Raw genomic sequence first — 25,488 nt, 5'->3', positions numbered from 1 at the left:
CTATTCCCCTGTTGTTCCCTCTGCGTACAATAGAAGTTTCTTCAAAATGAACCAAACAACTGACTCACATCGATCCACACAATCTATCCCCCACTCTTTTCACTTTCCCTTGGATTTTGACTTATTGACAAACAAGCCCGCTGTCTTCACATAGTAATATCCTCAGTTTTAAATCAGATCACTCCACCAAAATAAGGTCTAATCTGTCAATTTAAAAAAAACCTTGGTATCACAGTAGCCTATGCTTACTTAAGACAATTACATAAAGCTGAGGGTAGATGGAGGAGAACTAAATCACAACCTGATTTATTAACTTATAAAAAAACTAAGCTCAAGGATTCATAACTTCCATTTATGAAAATCAAAGACACTTTATTAGAAGCCATATAAGAAAGGCTCCAAGTCTGTCTAAGGAACTTTTCTCCGTTTTTCACAATATGAATACCACACCAACTAGATCACGTGCATATTCAATGTGGAAATCTTGAAAACCCAAATGAATTGTGGCCTTTGAGGACTGTGGTTACCTACCCCATCATATTGGATATCCTGAAATCATCTTTATCTTTAAGGCAGGGGTGAGCAACCTCAATGCTCAAGGGCTGCAATCCAGTCAGGTTTTCAGAATTCCCCAATAAATATGTTTGAGATCTATTTGTATGCACTGCCTCCATTATATGGAAATAGATCTCATGCACATTTATTGTGGAAATCCTGAAAACCCAACTGGATTTTGGCCCTCAAGAACCACTGGTTACTCTACTAGTTCTCCATGTGTTAATTGACATATGTCAACCCTCTCTTTACATAGGTTCCTTTCCATGTTGGAAGAGGAAATTTATGGTGAGAACTCTCCTATCTGGGAACTGGATTTCAAAGTGCCTACCACTGAAAGTGTACAGCTAGTGTCTAATCCAGGTATTGTGCTATATTGTAATAATAGATGAGGCATCGAAAAACCAGTTACTAAATGCTGTTTATCTATGCCAATGTCTGTTTACATAAATAAAAGTACTTTTTGAATATTGCTCATTCTCTGTGTGTGGATGGAAATAGGCATGCTCCACAGTGCACTTAATTTAATCCTTTTTTTTGGACCTAGGCCAAGGAAAGCAACAATATATGTAGTCTTGTATTTTCAAAACTATGTGCATTGGTTTGGCTAGAGAAAAGGTTTGCAGAAAGGCAGGTAAAAATCTCTGTGGTGGTTATTGAAAGAAAGGTATACTGTACATACTCTTTTTTGAGAATTGGGTAAAAAATACAAATACGAGAGAAGCTTTGCATCTGCCTGCATAGATTTGAAAATTATCTGGTATGGCTGCTGAGAGGAATTTGTAAGAAATATTATACAAAAATCCAAAAATATCACTCCTCGACAAAAGCACCACATAAGCCAAGAAAGCTGGCTTATTACTTAAGCAAAAGAAAAGCCTCAGACAAACGGAGAGGTGTACCCACACTCTTTCACCCAAGCATCATAGGCAAAAAACTTTCACACAAGTTTAAAGTTAACAGGTGGGAGCAAAAAAATAGCTGAGAATGATTAATGGTAAAAACCATTGAACACAAACAGGCCAGGCCAAAGATCGTTGATATTTTTGGATTTTTGGATTACACTTTCCTCCATTCCTCCCTGTTTTTTGTGGTTGTATACAGATTTTTAAAGAAATATTATATACACAGATTTATACTGTTTTGTGATTCCATAAAATTTAACTTGAACAAATGTCTCAAAAGTTGGAAAGAATTATACAAAAGAGGTCCAGAAATGTCTATCCGGGGATAAAATTAATGAAAAAGAAAGACTGGGGTGACATTTTTCCTTGAAGAAAATGTAAAAAATTCACATTCAAAAATGGTACAGATCAGTCTGACAATTTCAGAGAAAAAAGCCACCTATACCCTCCCAAAAAGTCCAGTGCATTTCTATAGAAGACATGGTTTCAGATTCTGCAACATAGAAACTTACATACAGTAAAACATAGTATACCTCTCCCCTGTTTTTAACTGTCCCCAATCCTGAAAACTACCCCCATTCTACAAAATTCTTTGCTCTTAAAATTGCTTGACTATCCCCAAACTCACCCCACCACCCACAACAAGCCTCTTTCCCCTCCTCCCTCCCCTACAACTGCCCCATCACCTCCAATCTGCCTCTACCCTCTTAAAATGCTCCTGGGAAACTGTGACCTCCCTAACCCCAACATGGCTCAACACTCCTAAATTACCCCCAAACTGCCCTTACTCTGCAAAACAGTAGTTTTAGGAGTTGTTATAAATTAGTGGATTAAGATTAATTATCATGTATTTTATACAGTATATATAATTTAATTTGTATTGTATTATGTTTCAATGGTGTGATATAAATAGAATTAATGAATCATCATGAAGAGGATTCCACTAGTCAGCTTTCAGAGACAGAATACTAGCACCCATGCACAGCATACTGAAATAATTTTATTTACCATTTTTAAAGAATTGCTTTAACATAGGCTTCTTACACCAAAATACAATGAATATGTTTTTCTTCACCAGCTAAACATAAACATAGTTATTTACAATACTATCACAGCTGTTTCTTTAAAACTCACCCTCCAGCCTGTGACTTTACACAGCAAGATTACAGGCCTTTGTACTGTCTAATTACTTGTAGACTCAAGTGTAGGATTTTTAATATACTGACTGACTCTCTTTTTAGATCTTAAACTCTGGCCCTAGCTGTACAATAGAGCACAACTTAATCAGTGGCTTTTAGCTAGTAAATTGAAATTAATTTGCATAAATTTGAATTTTTATGGATTAGGAAGCCATAATTTATTTATTTATTCCATTTTCTATACCGTTCTCCCAGGAGAGCTCAGAACGGTTTACATGAGTTTATTCAGGTACTCAAGCATTTTTCCCTGTCTGTCCCAGGGGGCTCACAATCTATCTAATGTACCTGGGGCAATGGGGGGATTAAGTGACTTGCCCAGGGTCACAAGGAGCAGCGTGGGTTTGAACCCACAACCCCAGGGTGCTGAGGCTATAGCTTTAACTACTGCGCCACACTCTCTCCATCATCTTCCATTTTCTTACAGCGGTTAGCATAGCTGGGTTTAAGAAAGGTTTGGACAAGTTCCTGGAGGAAAAGTCCATAGTCTGTTATTGAGACAGACATGGGGGAAGCCACTGCTTGCTCTGGATTGGTAGCATGGAATGTTGCGACTATTTGGGTTTCTGCTAGGTATATTGACCTGGATTGGCCACTGTTGGAAACAGGAAACTGGGCTAGATGAGCCACTGATCTGACCCAGTATAGCTGTTCTCAAGGGGTAGAAGAGGACAATCCAGATATGCAATTGAGATTTGGAATCAATATGCATAGGTGTTTCAAAACTTGCCTCAAAGCAACAGTGTCATTAAAGGATGGTGTAATGCTTCAACAAAGTTGTTGGATTTGCCCATCGCACTACAGCTGAACTTCCATAAAAGCTATAGCAGGAACAACATAGTATTGGACTCTTGTGTTGCTAGCTTGAACTTAGGGTTTAGCCAGAAAAGATGACATATGTAATCATCAGTGAAACTTTTACACTATGGTAGCTGACTACAGTAATAGAAACCTGATTGCTTATTTGGGAGACATTATCAAAGTTTTAAATATCATTGTTGTCTGAACATTCTGTCTTTATGCTAATTTTAAGTTGGAATAAACTGCAGTATACATTCTTTTTTTTATCATCTTTATTCGGTTCCTAACAAAACAGCATCAAACATAGGCCAAAACAATGCAAAGATCACAAAAAGGAACTCAACAAGATGCCAAGAACAAGGCTTGTAATCCAGCACTTGCAAAGGAACTGTTATATCATAATTAGACAGATAAAGAATAAAGTCCCAGTTGTGACTATGGCTAATGAAGAAAAAAAAAATTACATGAAGAATCATAAATTGTAGTCTGTCTTTTTTTTATGAATGGGAATAGTAAAAGCACACTTCATGAGCATGTGTATTATAGCCCTCCTCAGCAGCAGGAGAGATGCCCAATCTTTCCCACTGCCAAGAAACACACCCCAGTACCCCTTCAGCAGCAGGAGAGATGACCATGCTCTCCTGCCGCAAAGCAACACCCCTCCCCAGCAGCGGGAGAGATGCCCAATCTCTCCCACCGTCAATCGACACCCTCCTCCCCACCTCCCCACCGATAGCAGGAGAGATGCCCAATCTCTCCCGCCACCAAGCAACCCCCCCCCCCCTCTGTAGCGGGAGATATGCTGCTGTGGGAGGGGCCTTAAACAACCTGGGCCAATCAGAGATTCAAGCCCCTCCCCAGTGCATCCCAGGATGCACTGGGGAGGGAAGGCCCACCATTTTGAAGAGATGGGCCAGCTTTAGCTTTGTAAACCGGCCAGATACACGCTGATGGTTGGTATATTAAAATGTGAATAAATTTGGTAAACTTGATCCCTCTGACTAGCCATCTGAAAGTAAGGTAAGGAGGAGGAGGAGAGGGCGGGGGACATTGGTGTCACAGGGGGGATGTTGCATGGTTGCATGGTAATGGGAGAGAATGGACATCTTCCCCACTGCCAGAAGGGTGTTTTGTTGCTCAGTGGCAGGAGAGACTGGGCATCTCTCTCGCTGTTGGATGGAGGATTACTTGCAGCTCGATATTTTTGTTGTTGTTGGGGGGGTTGTCTTTATTCTGCGCATGTGCCCATCACTATCACGCTATAATTGCAGTGACAGTGATACACCAATTTTTAATGCGACTTTTAGAGAATCTAGGCTTGTTATAATGCCTCTGTATCACTCAATGGTGTGATCTCACCTTGAGTTTTGCATTCAGTTCTGGTCTCCTTATCTCAAAAAAGATATAGCAGCACTAAAAAAGGTTCAAAGAATGACCAAGATGATAAAGAGGATAGAACTCCTCTCATATGAGTAAAGGCTAAAGAGACAGCTGAGGGGAGATATGATTGAAGTCTACAAAATCCTGAGTGGTGTAAAATGGGTACAAGTGGATCGGTTTTTTATTGCATCAAGATTTACAAAAGATTAGGGGACACTTGATGAAATTACAGAGTAATACTTTTAAAACTAATAGGAGGAAATATTTTTTCACTCAGAGAATAGTTAAGCTCTGGAATGCATTGCCAGGGGATGTGGTAAGAGCGGTTAATGTAGCTAGTTTTAAAAAAGGTTTGGACAAGTTCCTGGAGGTAAAGTCTGTAGTCTGCTGTTGAGACAGACATGGGCAAAGCAACTGCTTGCCCTGGCTCAGTGGCATGGACTGCTGCTACTATTTAGGTTTTTGGGACTCAAATACAAAAAACACGGATCTTTCAAAAAATCCTACCCTGATTTGTTGGAGGACTATCTTCAATCCTTGGGTTTACCTCGCTTTTCTGAAGATGTGGTCTCCGCTCTGAATTGTCCCTTTCAGGTGGCGGAATTGCAAACTGCTATTAAGGCTCTTCGTTCTGGCAAAGCACCTGGCCCTGATGGCTTTTCCGGTGAATTTTATTGCATCCTTTCTCCCCATTTGTGTGGTCCCCTGCTCGCCTATTTCAATGCTGCTATTACTTGGGGCTCCTTTCCCTGCTATACTAATGAAGCTCTTATTACTTTATTGCTGAAGCCTGGCAAAGAGCCTGACGATCCTGGTTCTTACCGTCTGATATCTTTGATTAATGTGGATCTCAAGCTTCTTTCCCTTATGCTAGCGGATCGTCTTGCTCCTCATCTTCCGGCGGTAATTCATGAGGACCAGTTAGGTTTTGTTTGTGGACATCAGTCGGTATGTAATGTGCGGAAGGTTCTTTTTGCATTGGCCCATGGTCAGCATCACCGCATTCCAGTTTTGTTTGTTAGTTTGGACGTCTCTAAGGCCTTTGATAGTGTTCATTGGTCTTTTTTGTTTCGCACCCTTGAGTATATTGGGCTTACGGGCTTTTTCCTCAGTGCAGTGCTTTCTTTGTATTCTAATCTGCGAGCATCCCTGCTGGTCAATGGCACCCGTGCGGACTCTTCCTATTTTCCGGGGTGCCCCCTTTTGCCTCTTCTTTTTCTTCTCTCTTTGGAACCGTTGCTCTGTACCCTTCGTCTTTTTGATGGGGTGCAGGGCCTTTGTGTTGAGGGGATAGAGCTGAAGACCTTAGCTTTTGCTGATGATATGTTCTTGATTCTTACTTGGCCGGAGGTTTCTTTACCTTCAGCGTTGGATCTTATCTCTGAGTTTGGGTTTTATTCTGGTCTCTCCCTTAATCTTGACAAATCCATAGCATTGCCCTCCTACCCGGCGGTACGCACTGCTTGGAGAAGATAGTTTCCTTTGCGATGGGCGGAGTCCTCGTTGAAATATTTGGGGGTTCTCATACCGCTTGACTTATCTCGCTTGTACTTTTTGAATGTGAAACCAGTTTTTCAAGCTCTTATTATAAACTGCAGTTGTGGAGGGGCCTTCCCTTTTCGTTTTTTGGTTGGGTGGACTTTTACAGCATGCTTATTGTTCCGTGCTGGTTGTATGTTTTTCAGGTTTTGCCTTTCTATTTGGCCTCCCGGGATGAACGTCGGCTTGAACGCTTGGTGCAGTGCTTTCTTTGGGCTGGTAAACTAGCTCGCCTGCCTTATCGACTGGCGGCGGCACCATGGTATAAAGGAGGCTTTGGTTTGTTGAATCTTCATTATTTCACTATTGGTTGTAGTATGTGCCATATCAATGATCTTTTTAGGGTTTCTTCTACTTTTACTAACACTTCCTTGGAACTCTCCTGCTTTCAAACTGCTCATTTTAGTGTGTGTCTTCACTCTGTTTCTACCCCTCAGCCCGAGCTTCTTATCTGCAAACTCTTACACTGCACTCTGTCATTCCTACTGTTTCCCCTTTTTTACCTCTTCGCTTAAATGGTCATTTTCTTCCTGGGGTGGATGGGGCCAGCTTTGCTAGGTGGAAAGCGAAGGGGATTCATTATTTGTTTCAATTGGTGGAGGACGATGGGACAGCACAGCTGCGGGTGGATCTTGATCTCCCTCTCCTAAGAGGTCTTACCTCTCTGGATTCTGAGTGTTGGCTGCTTGTCTTTGTTGTCAGGCTAGTTTAGGACATATGTTTTGGACCTATCCTGCTGTTCGTTCCTTTTAGGATGCTATTTTTCTTTTTGTTGAGCGTCTTTGGAACATTACCATTCAACGTTCCCCTTTGGCCTTGTTTGGAGCTCCTTTGCACTATTTTCCCCGCCGGAGGGGGACTTCTGCTTTCCTTCGGTGGATGGTCCTTATAGCTCTGAAATGCATTCTCCTCAAATGGCTTGAGACGGAGGCTCCTGACTACTCTCTTTGGTGCTGTCGTTTGATTTCCCTCCTGATGTGGGAACGCAGAGATATACTAGAGTTCTCTTCTTTGCGGGGGCACCTCTTTCAACGCACTTGGGAGCCTTTTTGGAACACTTTGACTCCCCTGACTCATAGCCATTTATTGAACTGCTGATTGTTGTTCTTTGTACCTTATTGTATTATTTGCATATTTATTATTTTTGTTTTTGCCTTAAATTGTGCTTTGTTCTCTGCTTTGTGGATTGGAGGACTGGGGGGGGGAGGTTGGGAGGGTGGGTGAGATTGCATTGTTTTGGTTTCTCTTGCAAAAATGAGCATTTGTTGTTTGTGTTTTATTGTGCCTTTGTTTCTCTCTCTGGTTGAGCTCAATAAAAATTGACAATAAACTCAGAGGGTGGTATATCATATAATATAAACAGATTTCAATGCATAGGACCTCTCATAACGTATGTTATCCCAAGTCCATATTCTGTTCAGTTTTGTGTAATCATTTATACCACAACCTCTTTCCCTTCCTTTAATTAGTTAATAACTGTCTTTATTTTATTCTATTTTAATTCATTCAGTAAAAATATATAAATTGATGGAACTTCTTCTCAGTTAATATAGTGCAATATCGCAATTCATCGATTCATTGCCATGATTTTTACCAATCTTTGATTTAAAATAGCAACACACATCTTTAACATTAAACTGCTGGTCCAACGTTGGTTAGTTAGACTACAACTGCCCGACGCTCTACTTGTACATGAGCGTTTCATCAACAGACCTTCATTGAGGGAAGTTGTGGTTGCTGCAGTTTATAAAGCAGAGCTTGTCTCTCCAAATGCGCGGATCTTATTCAGTTATATCAGATTGATCAGAATGATTTTGATAACAGACATAACAGTTTGTGTGAAAATTGAATCAAAATTCACCAATCAGCAGTATAGCATTTGCAGCAAATCAGAAGTAACATTTGTGCAGCCAATCAGCATTAAGCTTCACTACATAGCGAGAAGTCTAAATTTCTGGGATTCCTGCAACTGGTATCATTCAAACTGATTGACCAACGACATCAATAGCAATAAAGTCCAAATTTCAGTTCTTGTTGGAAGAAAACCGGGTTCAAATAGTGGTTCTTGGTGAAGAGGGGTATTCCAGCAGGCAGATTGCACAGAGGGTGGGATGCAATCAGAGTACAGTAATCAGGGTGCTTCAGAAGAAGAAGGAGACAGGAGGAATACAGGATAGACAGCGTTCAGGTCGACCAAGAAAGACAAGTTATAGACAAGATCGAGTATGGTATGGGCTGTGCAATATAGCAAGTGGACACAGAAAAAATGAGAGAAGGTGTTATTTAGTGATGAGAGCACTTTCTGCATCTTGGGTGATCAGTGCAGAACGTTTGTACACAGATATCCAGAAGAATGCAAGCCTGAATGCCTTAACCTGTCAGTTAAGTATCCTACAAAGGTCGTGGTATGGGGATGTATGGCGGCAAGTGGTGTTGGTCGGCTTCACATTGTAGAGGGCATGGCAAATGCAGTGAAGTACATTGAAATCTTGCAGAAATGCATGTTGCCTTCTTCCAATATGATAATGCACCATGTTATCGAGCAAAAACTGTACTCAAATAGAAGAGAAAGAAGGGATGTGAAGACAATTGATTGGCCTGCTCAGTCACCAGTTCTTAATCCAATTGAGAACCTGTGGCACAAGCTGTCACTGGAAATATCAAAAAACAGCCAACAACGAAGCAAGAGCTGATTGTGTCATTGATTGAAGCTTGGAATAGGATTATCACCCACGAGCATCTGATGAAGTTGGTCCACTCTATGCCCGAAAAGGTGTCGATTTGTCCGCAAGAGCAAAGGCTGGCCAATCAAATATTGAAAGCAGTAGACGGGACAAAACAGCCCTCTTCAGGGCTAATTATAGAAATAAAAGTAAAACTAATGGTAATATAACAGAATCTGTTACTACAATTTAAGATCATACAGCCATACCAGCACAATATATTATCATTGCCAATGTTCAAAAAAATTTCTCTGGATTGAAAATGTATTTAAATTTATTTAAAGGCACACCTTTATCTAATATACATGTACATAAGAACATAAGAAGCGCCATCTGCGGATCAGACCTTCGGTCCATCTAGTCCGGCGATCCGCACACGCGGAGGCCCTACAAGGTGTACACCTGGCATAGTTTTTAGTCACCTATATCCTTCTATGCCTCATAAGAACATAACACAAAAATGGAACCCAAAAATGTATAGGGAGGAAAAATATATAACTGCTGCAAAACCTCCCCAACCCCAAGAAAACCAACTGACAAGGGGGAGAGACAAGAAGAAACCTCAATCTAAGTTAATCAGCAAATTACACATAGTGTGAAACAGGAGAACCCTCAGTAACACAGCCGCCCACTAAGGGAAAGGCTGTCACCGGCTGACACTCAGAAAGAGTGTAAACTGTGAAACATCCCCGGGTTCTTCCTGTAAGTGAGAATAAATCAAGTGCACCCCCAAAAAGTGCTACGTGTGAAAAAAGATTCTAGAAATCAAAAAAACACACTATAAGGTTAAGAAATTCTTGTCTCTACTCCTTGCCAGGGGGGCCAAACAAGGAAGGAAAGTGTCCAAATCTGTCCAAATCAGAACCAAGCCAGTCAATGAGTGGAAGTACTTAGCTTCTTTAAACTGTAGAACAGCCAGCCGATGTGTGACATCATCCGTCCAACGGGACTCCGTTTCGGGGGTGCACACCCCCTTCCTCAGGAACAACTGGACTGTAATAAGACTGGTGATTCCTCTGGCGTGGCTTGGAAAGTAAGGCAGAAAATGGCACCTAACGGAGGAAAACGCCTCCAAATTTAAACTGCAGCCACTAGTGTTATTGGATGAAAAAGTCAGATGACCAATTTCTTGAGGGAAGAAGTGGAAATTCCCTGAATACCAAAAAGAGTAAAAAATGACAGCGTATCAACAAAGTAAATCCCACAAAAGATACGAATGGGATTGTACTGTGTGTACGAAAAAAAGTTAAGCAAAAGTCAGTTCGCAAAAAAGGCTAGTATGTAAGTTGCCATTCTATATAATCGTTATGTCCATTAGGAGTAAGGGTCTGTAATTCAAAAATCCAGTGTTGTTCTCTTCTCTGTAACCACTTAGTTTTATTACCCAAATAGTCAGCAAACAGATGTTCAATAATGAACCAGCGTAGGTCTCGGAAAGTATGGCCATATTGGATACAATGGGGGACCATAGGAGAATTCAATGATTGAGTGTTGATCCGTGACCGATGTTCTATCAATCGGGTTCTGACAGTTCTCTGTGTGCGACCCACATAGATCATAGTGCAGGGGCAGATGATAACATAAATAGCCCACATGGATTTGCAAGTGGTGTCTGACTTTAGAGTGTATAATCTGCCAGTATGAGGATGTTGCCACTGATTGCCCTGAATGGTAGTGTGACAAATGTCACAAGTGTCACTGCATCTGGAATGACGGCCTTCCCGCATAGTAAAGCCCCTGTTCTTGCTGTACCTAGAATGAACCAGGTAGTCTCCTAAGTTCTTTGCCCGGGAATACGCTAGCACGTAGCACTTTTTGGGGGTGCACTTGATTTATTCTCACTTACAGGAAGAACCCGGGGATGTTTCACAGTTTACACTCTTTCTGAGTGTCAGCCGGTGACAGCCTTTCCCTTAGTGGGCGGCTGTGTTACTGAGGGTTCTCCTGTTTCACACTATGTGTAATTTGCTGATTAACTTAGATTGAGGTTTCTTCTTGTCTCTCCCCCTTGTCAGTTGGTTTTCTTGGGGTTGGGGAGGTTTTGCAGCAGTCATAAGAACATAAGACATAAGAAGTTGCCTCCGCTGGGTCAAACCAGAGGTCCATCGCACCCAGCAGCCAACACCCACGGCGGCCCAGCAGGTCTATGACCTGTCCGATGTTCCTTGACATAGCCCTATGATCCCCCTTTTTCTTCTATCTATACTCTTCCTAACCTATCTCTACTTTTATCTGTACACCTCTACTTTTATCTGTACCCCTCTTCCTAGCCTATCTCTACTTTTATCTGTACCCCTCAATCCCCCTATCATTCAGGAATTTATCCAATCCTTCTTTGAATCCCTGTAGCGTGCTCTGCCCTATCACAACCTCCGGGAGCGCGTTCCATGTGTCCACCACTCTCTGGGTGAAGAAGAACTTCCTGGCATTGGTTCTAAACTTGTCCCCTTTCAGTTTCTCTGAGTGCCCCCTTGTGCTTGTGATTCCCCGTAGTCTGAAGAATCTGTCCCTGTCTACCTTCTCTATGCCTTTCATGATTTTGAAGGTTTCTATCATGTCTCCTCTAAGTCTCTGCTTTTCCAGGGAGAAGAGCCCCAGCCTTTCTAACCTATCAGTGTATGAAAGGTTTTCCATACCTCTTATCATTTTCGTTGCTCTCCTCTGGACCCTCTTAAGTATCACCATGTCCTTCTTGAGGTACGGCGACCAATACTGGGCACAGTACTCCAGGTGCGGGCGCACCATTGCATGATACAGCAGCATGATGACTTCCTCCGTCCTGGTCGTGATACCCTTTTTAATGATACCCAACATTCTGTTTGCTTTCTTAGAGGCTGTTGCACACTGTGCCGATGATTTCATTGTTGTATCCACCAGCACACCCAAGTCCTTCTCAAGGTTACTTTCCCCTAGCAAGGATCCCCCTATTGTGTAGCTGAACATTGGGTTCTTTTTCCCTATGTGCATGACCTTGCATTTCTCTATATTAAAGCGCATTTGCCACTTTTTTGCCCACTCTTCCAGTTTCATTAGGTCCCTTTGCAGGTCTTCACATTCTTCCATGGTTCTGACCCTGCTGCAGAGTTTGGTGTCATCCGCAAATTTGATAACTTCACACTTCGTCCCCGTTTCCATGTCGTTTATGAATATATTGAACAGCAGCGGTCCCAGCACCGACCCCTGCGGAACACCGCTCATGACCCACTGCCAGTCCGAGTATTGGCCTTTTACTCCAATCCTTTGCTTTCTTTCTGCCAGCCAGTGTTTAATCCATCGGTGAACTGCAGGGATGGAGATCTGATAAGTTCTGATCCAGGGCATCAGAACACTGGCGGGGTCCGCACGCAGGCGGTTCTGAGCGCAGGCCAGGTCGGCACACCGACCTAGGCCCTGTGTGCGGATCTGGGCCTATGTGTGGATCCAGGCCTGGGTTTGGTTCTGAGGCCCTGTTTCTCATTTCCTCTCCCTCCTGCCACGAATACATTCTAAGCAAGGACAAGGGTTGCACCTTGAGCAGAAGGCTGAGGCATTCCCCCCTCCCTTGCCACATATTAATCTGACATACATTTACCCTTTTTCTCTTATCTTGTTTAAGCATCCCTTATATGGACAACAATCAGACTTTGCCTGAGCAAGGCTAATGAAGAGAGCTTAAGAAGCATGCATTATAACCTTTGGACTGTCACATGCCATAGTAAGATTTGAGACATATCAGAAAGGTACACATTGGGAATCACTTTATTATAACTGTTATTATGTATTCATATGTCACGTGAGATAGTAGCTTTGAGACACACATGATATAGATAAACAATGGTTTAATCCTTACTGTAAATGCATTATGAAATTATAACCTTGTAGAGCATTAACTAAGTAATTAATGGAGATATGATTCTCAATAAAAAGAGAGAGAGACCATTCATTTGGAGCGCCTCCTCCTGACTCTAAGATTGTGTGTATGTGTGTTTCCTTTGTGGGGCATTCCTACAGTGAACATCCCCTTCCACCCCGTGGTTCCACAGCTTCCTAAGTAGCCGCTCGTGGGGTACCTTGTCGAAGGCTTTTTGGAAGTCGAGGTAAATGATGTCTATGGATTCCCCTTTGTCCATCTGGCTGTTTATCCCTTCAAAGAAGTGTAGTAAGTTTGTTAGGCACGACCTTCCCTTGCAGAAGCCATGCTGACTCACTTTCAGTTGTCCATTCTTTTCTATGTACATAACAAATGGTTATATAGCTTAAAATGCAACAAACAAGTCAAATGATGGAGGATTTTTACACACCACAGGTACCTACCAAAATAGGCTTTTTGAAAGTTGCCCATATATAGGTAAGTGCCTATATGCACAAAATTGAAGAGCTATCCTGATGACAGAGTTGGATAGGGGTCCCACTTATGCACATATTTATGTTTTCAGAAATTTGTGTATATTTTTCCTTCAGAAAACTGTGTGTACAAATTTAGAACATAAGACCTGTATAACTTTGTTTTGAAAATTAGTGCACAATTTGTTAGGTAAAAGAAACTTGTGTTTACAAAATTCCCCCCTAAAATACCCAGTGGTTGCAAAGCTTACATATACTTTTAACCCATGGGCTCTTAATCAATTTTTAAATGGAAAGTACAAACATATTTTTTATTTTTTGAACATTGCCTCAAAGGCAAGCCTCCAGAGATTTGTACCTGTTTTTTTCTGTTGTATTTTTTCCTTACATATTAAGCTTGTAGATTTGAAAATGAAACCATGCATGTCCTCTTCTGAGCAGAATATGCTTCCCACCCCCGGAACTACCCAGGGCAGGATTAACCAAATGGCCAAGTAGGCATGTGCCTAGGGCCCGAAATGGTCAAGGAGACCCGATGAAGGAGGGCATTAACATTGTTTTTTCCAAACGGCGATGGGCCCCTCCAGCATCGATCGGCAATGCGGGCCCCACCCCAATCAGCAACGCGGCCCCCCATCAATGGAAAGTAAGACAAGCAAGCAACGCGGGTAAGAAAGGCAACGGGAACTGTAATTGTGCAAGTGGTGCTGCTTGCCCAAAGCTTCCCTCTGACGTTGCTTCCTGTTTCCACCTGGGCGCATGGTGGGGTGGGTCGGGGCAGGGGGCCCAGTGTACTTGTGTGCCTAGGGGCCCTCGACGAATTAATCCTGCCCTGGAACTACCTACCTTTTACCTGGCTAAAAATCATGTGTTGTTTGCCCATGTTATGTTCTTTTAACCAGGTAAGAGGTGAGCACATTTTAGACTTCAATTTACCTGAATAAGTTGGTAGTTACCTAGGTAGATCACTTTTGACAATTTCCCTAATTGCATCATACACAGTTCCATCTAAATCTGGTAATTAGAATACATGATGAACCACTAGATATGCTTTTGATTTTAAGGTATATCAAATAAAATTGATGATGATGATGGTGAACTGTTAGACACTAGAACATAACTTTTTACTGAAAAGCTGTTTACTGGTTATTATTTCTAAGGTCTTTTTTATTTTCTTATCTAGGAGTTGTGAGCACAGCTACAGTACCTAGTGCTCCTTTGTTCAGCAAAACCCTCAACCATGGTTCATCTTTAACATCCATAAATATTGATAGCACTTCTTCAGAACCAATGCCAGGTATTGCAGTTTAAACATAACTGTTGTATTTCACAAAATACATAAATTGAGCTTTACTTAGTGTAAGGTACTAGTCCCACCAACAATATCAGCTTTCTAAAGTAGCAAGTACCTATGTATGAGCATAACTATGGGACAAATGATATTAATGATATCAGATAATGTGGTTTCAAGCAAATCAGTAACATGTAAAGGTTCTCTTGCACTTAACTTCTATTTATTTCTTCATGGGTAAATAGTATATTTGATTCACAGGCAGAATATGTTCAGGGGTAAACCTTAATACCTTAACCAAATATCTTTTCAACATATCTATAAGTGGAGAGGAGCAGATTTTAAATCTGCAGCTGACAGGTCTATTCTTCAGGGACCTGTTTCAGCCAGCCTGCTGAAGATTAGAGAAGCCCCTAGTCTTTGCTCACTCTTTTGACTTGGTGACCAGCGTAATGTTCTAACCCCACCCTTAGATGCCCAGGAATAATGATAATTGTATAAATATTTCCAATCAAATATTGTTTATTAAAAATTAACAGAATAATCTTGTTTCAAAAGGCATTTGTACAATAATAATAATAATAATAATTTTATTCTTATACAACGCCAAAGCCATAGTAGTTTGAGGCTGTTTACAATAAGAGGAGCTGGACAATCAGCAAAGATAGGCACAATATAAAGTCATGGAATATATGTAAGCAAGATACAGAGATAAGAAGGGCTGGAACAGCCTGATGTATAAAATGTATCTTTCTGAATTAAATGGTCTCAGAGAACCTATTCTGGGTCGTTCATTTCTGTACTTTCGCAATGACCAGGATGACATCACTCCAATCTACCAATCATCAGCCAGCAGGGGCTGTTCATATGTTTGAACAATGAAATTCCTTTTAGCTCTTATGGATACAGGCTTAAAGAAAAGTTTTACAAATTATATATTTGTTCACAGCAACTTCTGAATATGCATAAAACATTATAATATACCCAAGGAACATTCTCTCTCAGTAATTCTTTAAAAGTTTAAATCAAAACAGCTTTCTGGCCCTTCAAAACTCAAATGCTTTTGGTCTGGGCTTTTTCTGTTTGTGAACCCCCCTTAATGAGAATTCCTAATGTGGGCTAAAGGAGCCCTCCCTTCACATCTACAGATTGAAGAGAGTTTCTATGGTAGGCTAGCTTAAAGGTCAGATAGGTCAAACTGCAGATGTTACCTCTTAGGGTTTCTCAAATTTCTCAAGGGTTAAAATATATAAAAATACAGTTTGCAAAACCAGTTTCATATATACACTCACTCACATATGGGATGCCATACAGTCATTAACATCCATACGTCATAGTTAGTCATATTCAGTACTTCTTTAGATCATATTTAAGAAAGGTTTCCTTCTCTACCCAGCAATGGAATGCCAAGAACATCTGTTAAAACTCAAGTCCTGAGGTTTCTCCTATCCCCCTGAATATGGCAGTTCACACAAAGAACACCAGAAACCCAGGCTTTTTAAGCGGGAAACTGCAGTAGTTTAGACAAAGAAGGACACAAAGAATACTGAACAGAGAGAGAGATATAGAGAGATTAATACCTCTACAATATATATTGTGGCCAGGCCAGGCTCTCAGCAAGCGAAAGACCTGGCTCGGACCGCAGTCAAGATTTGGGGCACCTTTAATTTGGTTGGTGAAAAGAAAAACACAGACTTTTTCTGGATTCAGTTCAAAATAAAGTTTACATTTTATTTGTCCACAAGAAACCCCCCCAAAAAATATCAGACTCAATTCCAGTGATAATTTCCCTGCAGTTCAGTCTTCATTGCCACCTGGGTAAGGCATGCATTCTTATTATTGTGTTTCATTTCAAAGTTCATTTCCACCAGACTTCATTTGCCTCCAATACTAATGTCCAAATAATATGATAGTCTCTGTTGGGACCCCTACCCACAGGTAGCTAGGTTCCCTCTTAGGGAACGCTTGCCAACTTACTCCCCTCTCTTAAGGCAATGCCTAGTCCAAGCAATAAACCAAAACAGTTTTCATTGACTTTTGGCTTCTCAGCTTTCACTGCTTTTATCTCTTAGGACTTCTCCCATTCTGCCTAAGCAGTGGGATGGAAACAAACAACCCTTCCTATGCATAAAGTTGTTCTATGCCCCACCCAAGTTTCCAAGCACCCCTTGCTTCTGCATGGCAGTTTAAAAGTTTGTTCAAGGGATTGGCTAATTTCCCTAGAACTTGTGCTTGGTCCCTGTTTATTATCAGCACTCTAGCCCTCCCCCAGTACATACACATTCCTAGCTCATTTAATATTCTGGCTGGAGAAACGTTTGCAAAGTGCAGTGCTGGTGAGCAGTTTCATTACAACTCTATGCCTTCTGGCAAATTATATTCTTTTGGGAAATTAGCATGGCTCTCCCAGCCCTTACTACTGGTATCACAATCATACTCAGATATTTCCATGCTTTCTGCATTTACATTTTCCCATTCCCCTCCCCCTTCAGAGTAGTTAGAAGAGCAGGGTGGCCAAGCGTCCCTTCCCCTCTCTGTAGCATTACTTTGCCTTTCCCTTACAAAACCCTTTGCAAGGTCCCAGTACTTAGCTGCTTGAGGAATTTCTGCTTGTCCTTCTCTGGGTGACAAAGAGCTGCCTTTCTGTCTCTTTGGAGGGAATGTCCAGCGTGGAGCTGTGGGCTGGGCTCGAATCTCCCTTCCAGCCTCAGCTGGGGTTAATTTATTTCCCTTCTGCTTCATGTCTGAAGGCTTACTTGCTTGCAGTTCCCCCAGTGTAGTCCCGCCCCCTTCTGGGTTTATTCTCTGTTACACAGCTTGGTTTTGCAGGGAAACTTCTCTGCTCTTGGGAAAGGAATAGTGGCAATTAGACTGTGATTTGGGAGCCCTTCCTACTGGGTTTCCTGGTGGATGGCTCTCTTGTTTTAACCCTGCTTGTTTTACTCTGCCTAAAACCCTATTCTCTGGCTGCTGAACTGGCTTAACTTTAGGGATGGAGGGTTTTAGAGCAGAGTTTTTCCACGTGACAGAGGCTTCCCTGTCACAATATATATCTAATTTCCCTTATGATCTTGCTTAACCCAGTAAAGTACATAAAGAGAATCTTATTATGCTTTTTCTTCCTAGTACCCCCTAGTGTTTTTCTATTAATCTAGTTTTTCTGGCCTCAGCTGCAATCTGTGTTCAAATTTTTATCTCTTTGTACCAAAACTTTTCATAGGCTTCTAATTGGGCATGGGTCTTATCTTTCATAAATACATTACTAACTAGATTTACCAGAATCATATCAAAAGTAGGTGTCTTATATGTAGAAAAAAATCTACAACGTATTCAAATTTTTTCTTGCACACTATCCATTCCACTACAGTGCCCCCTGGCTGCCAGTGCCACTACTCACTTGGTCAGGGGCTTTTGGGGTACTAATAGCATTCCTTTGGGGGCACTCACAGTGCTGGTTGTGTTTTGTCTCCCTCCCTTTTTTTGTGAGAGGTCTGGGGGGGTTGAGGGTTGGTCCATGGTCTGACTGGCAGTCTGAAGATTCCAGCAAAGTGACTGAGTGACTGGAAGCAGAGGGCCTCCTAGAACAGCTACACCTGAGAGGAGCTGAAGCAGGCAGCAGCAGCACCATTTCTCCAGCACATGGACTATGCACAAGGCTGTGACAGCCTGTGGGAAAAATGTGTGTGGGGGGGTCTTCAAAGGCTGTTTTTAGCTGTTTCTACAGCTATGAATTTGGCCTCCCCCCATCCCCTAAAATTCTGGTTTTTGAGGCTTTTGGTCAACCCCGAGGAGATTTTAAGCTGTGTTTTTTTAACACTGAAAGCCACCAGCAATAGCCATCTTGGATTTTCTCCAAAACACCTTGTTTTGTTTCCAAAGTTGTAGGGATAGAGTCCTATGACTCTAATACCTCTATATCATGACTTGTTTGTGAAGAATGGGTGGCAGAAGAGCACCCTTGTGTTATGTGCCACGTCGAGTGAATCAGGGAGGCAGGAACTTCAAGTTTAGCTTCCACAGGACCTCTGGGGCATGGCACATGGATTTTGAGCCCATTAGGGGAGCAAAAATTTTCCTAGGAGCCCCAGAATGGTGCAGAGGCTCTGCAGACAAAGAAGAGGCATATCCTCCTTCCTAAAGGGGAAGAGTTGTCTACTAAAGCCTTTGCCCAAGAGTTCATTAATCTGCTTTAGCATGCGTATGTTCATAGCCAAAATACGCACATCTCTAAGAATCCTCAGAATACTTCTTCTATGAGAGTGGAGCTCCTCCCTGACTCTTAATTGATTGTCAGTTGGGCAGGGATTCAGGGGACAAAAGTTCAGTCTTGATTCCCTTACTGTCTCAAAGGGAGGCCTCCCTGATGAGTGATTTGGCCTCCTATGTTGAGGATCAGGATGGAGTCCTGCCTACAGACCTGGGAGAGGATCCCTCCATACGACAACTGTTCAAGTCTTTGGCCCTGCCAGACATTATTACTGAGTCTCTTTGTGAGCTCAAGACTGATCCGCCTCAGCCTTAGTCATCTCGGTGTTCTCTTTTGAGCAAGGTCCAATCTCAGTCCACGTCCTTTCCATGGCACCCAGACATGAAACTCATTGGTTATAATGGAGAATGCCAATCAGCCCTTCCTGACCTTCAGGGTCAAGGAAATAAAATTTTCCCAATCTGTGAAGTGACTGTGTTCTCATATGAATCATTTATTTATTTAGATTTTTATTCTGTCCTCCCAAAAAGCTCAGAATGGGTTACAAGAAGACAATCACAAAGTAAATCCAAAGATATGACTAGATATAAACAAGAAGTACATTGAAGGAGGCATATAGGGCAAGGAGTCTGTTTGCTGATGACCTTTATGACAGAGGAATCAGTGACAGCCCAGCCTACTTGAATAACCGCCTAATCCAAACTACCACAATCAGACACAGGAGAACCCAGACACCATTCACATACCCTCCAATCAGAGATATCAAACAGAAAAAAACTGTACGATGGCCTTCTAGCCACACAAGCAGCAAAACTAGATCACCAATTCTCTATCTACTAATAGCGACCCCAGACTACAAAACTTTCAGAAAAGAAATAAAGCCTCTGATGCAACCCGCTCTACTCTGTAACACCTCTGGACATGTTCAGAAATCCTCTTCTGTAATCCGCCTTGAACTGCAAGGTAATGGCAGAATACAAATCACTAATGTAATGTAATTTTAACAGAAAAGGAGTCTTCATGGCTGTTTGGAAAGCCATCAGTGAGTCTAGTCGCCTAGTTTGTGTAGGGAGCTGGTTCCATATTCGAGGGATGAAGCGACTGTACGAGTGTTTGCATGCAATTTCCATTTAGAGGGATCTCTCTTGGGGGATGCTGAGATGTTTCTCCCCTTCAGAGCAGAGGGAACAGTTGGGGGTATATGGACATAGTTTTGTAGAGCACTGTTTTTCAACCGCCGGTCCGCGGACCAGTGCCGGTCCGCAGAAAATTTCTGCCGGTCCGTGGAGGGCCGGCGAGATTGACCTGGTTAAATTTCCTGTTGGGCATCTCTTCCCCTTTCCCTTCCTGGGCTGGCATTAGGATCGGCTGCGGTACTGCTACAACGGACAGCAAAAAGAAACACAGAAGCCGCGGGACTTTTCCTCTTGCCTGCATCGCTATAGGCTCTGCCAATCCTGATCCCGCCCCCCTCTGAAGTGACTTCCTGTGTTTGGGGGGCAGAATTGAGACTTGCAGAGCTTATAGCGAATAGCAATGCAGGCAAGAGGAAAGGTCCCGCGGCTTCTGTCTTTGTTCTAGCCGTCTGATTTAGCGGGACCACAATTGAAGGCAGGGCTTAGCAGTCGAGTTTGAGAGAGACATCCCTAAGCCCCATGGAATGGGTAGCTCCCCTGCCACTGCAGTTTAGCTCTTGTCTGAGGCAAGTACCAGCGAGCAAGGGAGGCAGACAGCAGCATTATTGGGCTTAACTCTGAATGAACAAGCTTTTCAAGTTGCTTCCAGACTTCTGTGCAAGGGAACTGTAAGTAAACTGATGCGAGTTAAGAACCAAGCTGCTTCCGATTTAGTGTCAGTTATGGTGAGACCAGCCATTGTGACACTGGTGTCACTCTGGGGCTAGCAGCCAAGAGAGGGAATAAGTGATGCTGGATTCCCACGTGTTGTGGGAAGGGGATGGTAGATCCAGGAGGTGGGATTGGTGTGACAGAAGGGAGATGGTGGATCCCCTTGGGGGAGGATAATTATTGGAACTAGGTGGGAGTTGGAAGAATAGGGACACAAAGACAGATGCTGGATCTTGCAGGGGGCAGAGAGACATGGAAAATGCTGAACAGGAGGAGAATGGAGTATGAAGACAGAAGTAAGATGTTGGACATGGGTAGAGGGAGTAGGGAGACAGAGGGGATATGCTGGACATGGTGAAGGGGGAAATAGGGAGACAAGGAGAAGATGCTGAATAAGAAATGGAGGGAGTAGGGTGATGGAAGGTATCTGCTGGATGAAGATGGGGAAAAGAGGGGAGGTACTGTAATACGTTCAATATAAAATCATAACTGAGGCTTGTGCAGATGGGATCAGATGGTTTGCGGAGACCGAGCTTGCGGAGACGGGGCGGAAATGTGTTTTTCTTATTTCAGTCTTAGTGGTTTGCCGGTCCACAAAATAATTATTTTATTTCTGCCGGTCCACGGGTGTAAAAAGGATGAAAAACACTGTTGTAGCGACATAGATGGGAATTTTGTGGTGGAAGATTTTATGTGCCAGCACAATGGCCTTGAAGGCACAGCGCTTGTTGATAGGTAGCCAGTGGGCTGCTTGGAGTGCTGGTGTGATGGGGTCATGGAAGTTAAGTTTATACAGGAGGTGGATAGCTGAGTTCTGCACTCTCTGGAGTCATTTCAAGTCTTTCATGGTGATGCCATTAAACAGGGAGTTGCAGTAGTCCATTTGAGGCATAGGCATAGAAGAGATGCGCAAGGTCTGAGTTAAAGAGGTAGGGTTTCATCTTCCGTAGCTGGCGAAGATAATAGAAGGAAGTGGAGACAACCTGTGAGATATGTGTAGAGAGAGATAAGTGGCCATCTAGGATCACTCCCAAGCTGCACGCTTGGTCCTTCACTGTTAGGATGGTGGATTCCCAGGATAATGTCAGGCGGGTGAAGCTGGAGTTCTCTTTCTGATCCAGAGAAGTTCAGTTTTAGTGACATTGAGCTGGAACTCTTCATGTCAGAGAGGCAGTGGTGGAGTTTGGAAAGTTGGGTGGGTCAATCCTTGCCCAGCGGGGTTAATAGCTGTATGTCATTGGCATAGGACTGAACCTTAATGTTGTGTCTATGGGTAATGTCAATGACAGGTTTAATGTACAGGTTGAAGAGGAGTGGGGAAAGCAAAGTACCTTGATGGGCTTAGGCTGTGACTGGTCTAGGCCTAATAGTACTGTTTGCACAGGAAGGAAGTAAACTATTTGAGTGCCGAGTTCATGATTCCAAGGTTGGCAAGTTACTGTGGCTTAGTAAAAGGGGGGGGGGGGTTAGTTCTTCAAATAACAATAGCCAGCCTCTTCAGTAGTCTTTTTTAAGAGACTTTAAAAAAAAAAAATTTTAATATAATTTAAAATTTTAAGTAAACAGATTTTCTCTTATGTCATTTTATAATCTTCAATCTCCACTTATTTCCTCAACAAATATTACTTAAATATTCATCTTTGTCAGTAGTCTTGGGGACCCCAATAAAGTTTAAGAACTTTGCTCAACAGGTCATCCCTAGATATTCAGCATCACTTAACCACACATGCTGCTGATTATCCCCTTTGACTTCCGTGACGCTATTCAATTAGTTGGGTAGAGTTGGAGAGGAGCCTGTGGTTATGGAAGCACCAACAAAAGAAATGGAGTGGACAGTGGACCAATGGAAACTTGGAAACAATCACTAGTCACTGCTGGGCCAGTCCCCGATAGTGGTAGAGTATCTTGAGATAATGCAGAAGCTAGAATTACCAGCAATATTTAACCCATTCTGTGGATAACTAACTGGATAAAGGATTGAAGTGAATCTAATTCTGCTAATTTTGTTCCAACTTCATCCAAATAGTTACCTGCTTAGCAGACTGACAATTGCTACTAGCCAGGTAATTTCTGGCTCTGCTCCAGCATTGCCCAGATAGTTCCAGTCTGCTCAGCTTTGCTATCCAGTTCAGTGCTACAGAATGTTTGGGTTTGCTCTAAGCATGATCTAACTGGGCAAGGACCCTCTCCTGGCCAGGAAAATTATTTTAAATATTGGGCTCATATTTTATATCGCATTCAAATTGTAGAAATTTTTTCACTACAACTTGGCAAGTTAAAGCGATGATACCTAATACAAATTTTCCCAACCAAAGCTCTTTTTTAGTTTTCTATGTTGAAAATTGGTATATTGGAGTATTTGCCTGAATTCGATTTTTTATATATAAATGTGCAATTTGTTTTATAGTGTTCATTGATGTGATTTGTGTGTTAAATGTAATGCCTCATTTTGTATGTAAATGTGTAACTCGTCTTGGATAAGGGCGGGAGATAAATAAACAATAAGAAATGGAGGGAAAGATGTTTTTATTGATATGATACCAGAGGAGAACAAAATCTACATTGATTAAGCTCTTAAATTACTGCACAGGAGAGAAAAGGAAGTTGTCTGAAGGCTTAACACTAGAGGATGCAAAGAGGATCCGTTTGATGGGTGATATTCCTATGGAGTTGGTCAATGAAGTGATGCTGACAATCACAGATCCAGCTGCTATGCTGGGCCCAGAGGTAATTAAAGTCTGTTAGAGCAGATTCCTTGGTACAGAGAAATTCTGTTGAATGTTTATTGCCCTATAATCTTATCTGATCTAGTCTTATTTTTCTTTGTTCTGTTTTATCTCTCAACCATTTTGCTTGACACTCTGTTTTGGCTATCTCATACTTTTACATGCTTCATGTTTTGAATCCACATTTACCTTTCTTTTAAAGGCAGAGAGGCAGAAGAGGTAGATTGGGGCATCCCATCTGCAGAATCAGTAGCAGGCAGATTTATTTTTCAGACAAATGATTCTGGAACACACAAATAAGGAAGTGATAATAGACTGAGGGGAAGATTCTCAAAACTTAACATTGCATTTAATGCGGTTGCTAAACTGGTTCCAGATGGTTTAGCGTGCATGTATTTAGTGGCAGATTATCAAAACGGATTACTGTGGTCTTTTCTGAGCTTCCTAGCAGTCCCCGATTCTTCCATGCAAATGGGCTCATCAGAATTTAAATAAGCATTCCAGTTGATAACCTTTGCCCTCATCCTTTTTAATATTTATATGACCACTTTGAAACATCTTGAATCATCAATTTTTGAATCCCTTTACACTTACGCAGACAATATTTTCATCCTCCTCGAGGTGGACTCGAATCTTTCAAATCTTTCTGCGAACATAATTCAATGTATAATGAATTTATAAGCTTGGGCATTCTCTGTTCAAATGAAATTAAATGAAGCCAAAACTAAACTCTTAATGGCTCGGCCCAAAACTGGATCATCTTCCTTCCACTATTTCCTTGCCGTCAGGAGCATCTCTACAGATTGAGCTTTCCTCTAAAATCTTGGGTGTAATCATAGATTCATCCCTCTCATTTAATGAATAAATTAATTCTCTAGTAAAAAAAAAGTTTCTTCAGCCTTCAGATGTTGAGGAGAGTTAGGTCCTGTTTTCATCCGCAGCAATCTATTATTCTTTCTCGGTTAGATCATTGTAACTCAATCTATCTAAGCAGAGGCTCCAGTTAATTCAGAACACCGCAGCTAGGTTGATTTTTTTGCAAGGGTAAATTTGATCATGTATCTCCGCTGCTGGCTAAACTCCATTAGCTTCCGATATTTTCCAGGATACACTTTAAATGTGCCTGTTTAAATTTTTTTTAAGTTCAATAAGATTTTTATTATTTTCTCAGAAAGGTACAGAAGAACAAAGATAACAGGAACATTATCCTACAGGTATACATAATTTTATATACTTGGACAGGGGAAGCATGAAAACAAGTCACAGAGATTAAGACTATACTGAGAACAGCAAAGTGGTATAATTTAACAACCATCCAATAAACGAGACCATACAGAATTGAAGAAAGAGAGGGTATTCAGCTTTTCAGCAGCTACTTTTTCATATCTAGCATAGAGACATACAGTATTCCACCATTCATTTGCATGAAGCAGAGAGAAGTCTTTCCAATGTGACAATATTGTTTTTAATGCTATCAAGATGAGGTTCTTTAGTAAACGAATCTCTCCTTTATCTAGAGAGGAAGGTATGTAGGTACCAAACAAAATGAGAGGTAAAGACAACCCAACAGTGATAGGTATTAGAGTGCATATCGTTGACCATACATCTGACCAAAAAGGTTGAAGCAGGGAGCAATGGTAAATCATATGGGTAAAGGTGCCTACTTCAGATTTGCACGACCAACAGACATTAGATCCAGCATTCGGCAGCTTAGATAGTTTGTTTGGGGTCCAGAATGCTTTATGATAAAGGAAGAGAATCATTTGTTTAATTGAGGCAGATTTTAAGGCTCTAAATGACGTGAGCCATAGTTGTTCCCAATCACATGGGGAAAGAGATACATGGGTATCGGACGACCATATATCGTATAAGTGGGTGGGTGGGGAGAATTTGTTATTTTTAATGAGTTTATACCATGCTGAAGCTTCTCCCCTCTGCATGTAAAAGTTGGTTGAATATTGTAATAAAGATGGAGAGTCGTCATTCAATGGAGTG

At 41.8% G+C, this 25,488-nt stretch overlaps 1 protein-coding gene across 3 annotated transcripts in view; it reads left to right on the top strand.

Moving 5' to 3' along the window:
• The window catches only part of KAT2A (lysine acetyltransferase 2A), a 380,318-nt gene that overhangs the window by 228,216 nt on the left and 126,614 nt on the right, over window positions 1-25,488 (top strand). For all 3 annotated transcript variants that reach the window (XM_033960567.1, XM_033960566.1, XM_033960568.1), the window contains 3 exons: window positions 812-918; window positions 14,606-14,719; window positions 23,358-23,494. In XM_033960567.1, the coding sequence (XP_033816458.1) occupies window positions 812-918; window positions 14,606-14,719; window positions 23,358-23,494 (358 nt within the window). The remainder of the gene's footprint in view (window positions 1-811; window positions 919-14,605; window positions 14,720-23,357; window positions 23,495-25,488) is intronic.

This window comes from Geotrypetes seraphini, chromosome 10, assembly GCF_902459505.1.
Source record: "Geotrypetes seraphini chromosome 10, aGeoSer1.1, whole genome shotgun sequence".
Lineage (NCBI taxonomy): Eukaryota > Metazoa > Chordata > Amphibia > Gymnophiona > Dermophiidae > Geotrypetes > Geotrypetes seraphini.
The sequence above is the reverse complement of the archived record's forward strand: the minus strand, read 5'-3'. Positions and strand labels throughout refer to the sequence as shown.